The sequence below is a fragment of the Pelodiscus sinensis genome, chromosome 25, assembly GCF_052426305.1.
Source record: "Pelodiscus sinensis isolate ZL-2025 chromosome 25, ASM5242630v1, whole genome shotgun sequence".
Lineage (NCBI taxonomy): Eukaryota > Metazoa > Chordata > Testudines > Trionychidae > Pelodiscus > Pelodiscus sinensis.
This window is the reverse complement of record NC_143076.1, coordinates 5,181,161-5,186,721: the sequence shown is the minus strand read 5'-3', so window position 1 is coordinate 5,186,721 and position 5,561 is coordinate 5,181,161. Positions and strand designations below refer to the sequence as shown.

The following is a 5,561-nucleotide window of genomic DNA, read 5'->3' as shown; positions in this document are numbered from 1 at the left end:
TTCCACAAATGCTTTTAACAGAAAAACTTTTCCATTAAAAGCATTTGCGGAAAATCATGCCAGTCTAGACGTAGCCTGGGAGTATAAATCCTACTGCTGACTGTAAAAGAACTGCTATATGTCGCTAACATGTTCTTTTATTCCTGGTTATAACTATTACTGTCTAACCACTCTAGAATGGGGATAGCAGTCATCAAAGTTTGGTGGATCTAGGGAATCTTTTGTAGGAGAATAGCAAACAGGATATACTGCTTAGTCCAAAAATAGACTGCTGCATAGCATGCAGTTCAACTAGGATAGAATGTCACATGCAGAGGGTACAGGCAAGAACCAATCTTAGTGCCAGTTTTCCTTATCCTCCCTTTAGACTACTTTCATAAGTAGGTGGTTTCTCTGCGATATTCGGTAGAACAAAAGGAGGAGACTTCTATGTTAACACACGAATGTATAATTGACAGCTGTGTTTGGTGAGATAGTTTTCCTGTATTCTTACCTGTTCATAATTTGCATATGTGGCTAAGTGGGTGCTCTAATTTTAGGCTTGTGGTACAAGAAGTGGGTTAGAAGCTATGAATCAAGTTAATTAAACATCTTAGATAGCAGCATGAATGTATATAGTGGTTTATAAAAGCAGAGGAATCTGTAAGAATTCATCCTACACTTAGAAAAATAAAGGGTGCTTGGAATCTACTGTCTGATAACGGAAAGGGAAAATGACAAATTGCAATTACTGCTGCTGATTGGCTAAAAGGCATAAGTGGCACTGGTCTGTGCTAACAGTCCCCATCTTGGTTTTGGCACCCTCATCTCTTTGTTCTGCTCCTTCATCTGTTGCAGCTTGAAGACCATGATCTCCATGGGGAGAGATGGCTAATTGTTATGTTTGTGGACCTGCTCCTCCGGCCACCAAATGTGTTCTAGTGTACACCAGCTAACCTATACTTGGCTACTGAATAGTTAGACTTGTTGTTTCAAGACTAGGTCAGCATGATTGAAAACAGAAAACCAGATACAGATAGTAGAGCTGCTAAAGTTTTTATTTAAAATCAATGTTTTTATTAAAGGAGCCATTTTTGCAACTCTTTTCCAACAAAGCATTTTGTAATTATATCAAAAGAGCTGTATTTGTTATGATGAAAATCAGGATTTTTTTTTTCCTCCTTAAGTGAAATATTTGGTGTTAATTTCACTGTTTGCAAAAAAACAAACTCAAATATTTCACACCAGACCACTTAGAGATAAATTGGCAAAATCAGGTTAAAGTCAAGGCCCTATCTAATCATGCCCTTTTAAGGATACAAGGCCAAATCTTGACCTCACAGAAGTTAAATTGGAGATTTTCCCCCCCCTAACTTAGAGGGTCAGGATTTCAACAGCAGAGCTTAACTCCTCTACATACATGTCATAATAGCTTTCAAAAGGCAAAGCGGAATGGCAACAAACATTAACATAGAAACAGATGAATTTACTGGTGGTGCACTTTAGAGTGGAGAAAGAAGGGTAAATTAATCCTCTGGAGTTTTGTAAGCCATGAGAAGGGGAAAAAGGAGGGGGGGGGAAGAGGGGAAAGGTATTTAAGAAATCAAGACAAGCCAAAGAAAGAGGCATCACTCAGCAGACAAAGACAATGCTGAAGTCAGAGTCAGAGGATAGTGCAGAGGTTGGATGTTGATGGAAATGAAGGGGTAAAGTTGGCGGGGGAAGGGGACAGTTTGAAAGGATAGCAGAAAAATTAAGAAGGGAAATCCAGACAACTAGAATATTAGAATTGAGGAGCTGAAATAAAGTCACGGGGAGTCTGAGGCTGCCTGAAGAGAGATGCCCATATATACTCTTAATTACATCCACGTAACTCCAGAAAGCTTCTATTAACTTCATGGAATTATTCATAACCAATCAGAACATATTTCAAACTACCATGGACTCAGGGCAGTAGCAGGTTCTACTCATCTTCTCTCACTAATAGAGACAATGAGGCTGCAGTTAGAGACTGAGTTAGAGAACAGTAACACCAGGGGGAAAACTGATTAATGGACTGAAGTGTGCTAGGACTACAGGAGAATGAGGCAAGTGCTGTTTACATTGTGTTGAAATTAACTAACCAATCCCTAGGCAGAACATAAGCCAGATTGGAAAAGAGGAAGATTGACAGTACAGTGAAACACTTTTGTGATGGTAAGTGAATGAAGTTTGAGTAAGGTAAGAGCTTGAGTCAGAAGTATCAGAGACAGGTAGCAAGTCACATCCTGATCCTCTGTTTCATTCTAACTTTTATTCTCAACTCAGAAGTCAGAAATGAATTTATGGAAGAAGGAGGCCCTCTTTTTAGAATTTACAGTAATATCTGGCCATGGCAGAGTAGAGGCCTATCTACTTCAGCAGATGGGTGGGCCAGATTTTTACAAGTCGAGAAAGTAGTTAGTAAATTCTTCTCAGAAACTCTGCATATAAAAAAAAATACAGTGGAATCCCTTGAAACAGTTATGCTATTAAATTGTACAGCATTATAGTTGTATTGCACTTAGCTTAAGATACAGCACTACACTCACAGAGGACAGGCCTAGAGTAATTTCCTTCATTGAATATGAAACACACATCAGAGTTGAGGGACAAGACTATTAACAGAGCCCAGGTTTTCAGAATGTCACTGACAGTTTTACTGTTTGTTCTATAGCACTGAACGCAAAAATGCAATATTTAGAACATTGATTGGCTTTTAAAGCCATGTTCATGAACATATAATTTGGCAGTCCACAGCTGCAGTTCATTCTCTAGAGGCAGACACCAGCCATAGATTTCAGACACGGAGCTAGAAAGTGACATTTATTGACAACATTAGAATATACCAGTCACCCAGTCAGGTTGTATACATACACTTCTGTAAGACTTCAGTGCCCTGCTATGGTACAGACAATACTCATTGTAAAGAGCCTACAATTTATGAACAATTATATTAACATCATATAGCCTTTAATTGAAGTGGTGGCAGTTGATGCCTTAGACAGGACCTGGCACAAGTAAAGCTAGGCATTAACTCACAGGATCTTCACGGTACACAGAGGAAATATTTGAGGTCCTCTTAAGAGAAATTCTCCAGGGACTTCAAATACTTAGAATACTAAGGGGAATCTGGTCTTTAAAAAGCAACTTGTTTTTACATATAAAGTACCACCATGCCAAAGATGTAAAAATCCATTGGAAATACCACCTACATTAAACAGAGAAACATAGTGCACTGAGGAAGTGAAGTTAGTTCAAGTACTAAAATGTGACACTCAGGTAGTCCAAACCTAAAGGTGCAGGACTTCATGCAGTTGGTAGCCTACACAGAGAGAGATTCATTTAGTTATTTGCCCATTTCACTGCACAGCACAAACATTTTGGCTAAGACCTGGGGATACAGCTCCTCCCTGGTGATGTAGCCACACACCACAGGCAGTTTAAGTAGTATTGCTCATTCTTTTCACTTCACTCTGGCGAGTTGCTGGAAGGATTGAAATGTTCTGCCACAGCTACAGTCTCAGAGATGGTAGATGCAGGGAGTGCTACTAGTGTTGACAGGGTCACTCTGCGGAAGGCATCTCTTCATTAAAGTTGGTCTTGAAATGGAAACTGGATGGAGTTGCTGGCATTCAGGTGCTGGGGGATTCCAGCTATTCAGCATTCCCTTCCTGTCTGCTCTCAACATCATTAAGGGCAGAGACTTCCAGAAGCTGGGCAGAGTCTGCCTCTGGAGACTTGGTGGTTTCCTCACTCGCAATAGCCACCAGCTGCTCTTCATTAGGCACCACATCTAGCTGCCTGGATTCAGGTTTGCAGGCCTCTTCTGGGTGCACTGCAGGGACTCCGCCTCCTTCCTGGTCTGTCTCACCAGCGGAGACATGGAAATCTTGGTCCCTCTTCTCATTTGTGGCTCCCATTGATTCTGCAGCAGAGTGGGCACTTTCCTCCGGTTTCACTGTAGCAGCCTCTGTAGGTTCTTCTTCAGCCCTCTGGGCTGTTGGTTTCTCATAAGCCACGTTGAGCTCCTTCTTGCCAAGTTTTCCTCCCATTTTGTCAGAGGAGTAAATGGTTTGCTTCTTTTTCTGAAGACACTTGAGTCTTACTGAGGAGATCTGTGCTGGATCAGGGATAGTAACCAATGGGAGTTCTGTAAGACAGTTAAAGCGAGATACATGATACCTTAGCTACTTTATCTTTGGAAGAGAATATCTAGTAGCAAAGTAGAAATACCCCTGAGCAACACGTATTGGGTGTTCAGAGGACTGGACCATTTGCAAGAGTGATTCACCAGAGTATTTCTATATTAATTTCTTCCTACAAGAGAGGATTGAAAGTCACCAAGGGACAAGAATTAGATGCTCCATACATTACATACAAGATAGCCAATGAGATGACTGCCAAGATTTCCCACAGCAGGGCAGATATTACTGGTAGCCACTGAGACATGGCAGACTTCCAAGGAATAACAAGTATAAGGTCCACACACACTTTAATTGTTTCTTTTAATGAGTTCTTGTCAGTTGAGAGTCACCCACCCATAGACACAGCACATTCGTGTTTTGCCTTGTCAAAAATAGCAAAGGAAGGATTCTTTTGCTTTTAATATTCTTGACTAAATACAGAACACTAGGTTTAGATAGATTAGATGAAATAGGACTAGTTCTTAAAGTCCAGGTAATCAGAACTTAGTGAGAGAGTTTAACTCACTACCAGAGTTATACTTTCTGGGACAAGTGGATTGTGTTTTAGCTGCCTCATTAAAAAAAAATAAGTTTGAGGATAGGAGCAAATATTTCCACTCTCCAGCTCACAGAAGTTTGTCACTTTTCTTAAAATAAGAAGGAGTTAAGTTAAATTATTACCTTTGTAAGAAAGGGCAGCATCAGATACAGCAGAGCCCACAGACATGTAGTTGTTAGATTGTCTCCCCCCACCCCCATTCTAAAGGCATATATATTAGTGTTAGGAACACATGGAATCAATTAAAGGTGACATCCATCAACCCAAACCTGCAATCACATATAAAAGCATAATATTATTGCCCTACGCAGACCAACAAATTCAATACTAGGGAAAACATTTTTAAGAACATGGCTTCAGTAAACAGTTCTTACCAGCTAAATAAAAAAAGCTGCTTACTAGCTAATGGTACATCCTGTATTGACTCTTAACCAGCTACATTTAGCCCTGCTAGGCTGGTGTTATATAGCAGTCGGTGGTCACACAGAATTGCTTCCCCATAAGAGCCTGAACATTAGTTCCACTGAATCAATTTCCCCTGACACCATTATTTACTGCTAGATTGTGTGAAGAATGGACATCCTTTAACTTCTGTATGTTCATATTGTAATAGTTTCACCTTATTCACTTCTCTTAAAAGCAAAATAAAATAAAATAAAATAAAAACCAATGGCCCACACTTATATATCTCCATATCCGTTAATATGCAATTTTGCTTGGATCAGGCTTTGAATTTACAATACTGGTGTGAATGAGGCTGTTTATGCAGACTGCTGATTACTAGAGGCACTGATCCTGCAAAGGCTTACTCACATGTT

The 5,561-nt window shown here is 40.0% G+C and overlaps 1 protein-coding gene across 1 annotated transcript; it reads right to left on the bottom strand.

The window, feature by feature from the left end:
• Positions 1–1,677: 1,677 nt before the first annotated feature.
• On the bottom strand, positions 1,678–5,002 carry LOC149521694 (uncharacterized). The gene is made up of 2 exons (XM_089773343.1): positions 4,866–5,002; positions 1,678–4,150 (listed from the first exon to the last, which is right to left on the bottom strand). The coding sequence occupies exons 1-2, from the start codon at positions 4,909–4,911 to the stop codon at positions 3,654–3,656; spliced, it is 543 nt and encodes a 180-aa protein (XP_089629469.1). The 5' UTR covers positions 4,912–5,002; the 3' UTR covers positions 1,678–3,653.
• Between the last annotated feature and the right edge of the window lie 559 nt (positions 5,003–5,561).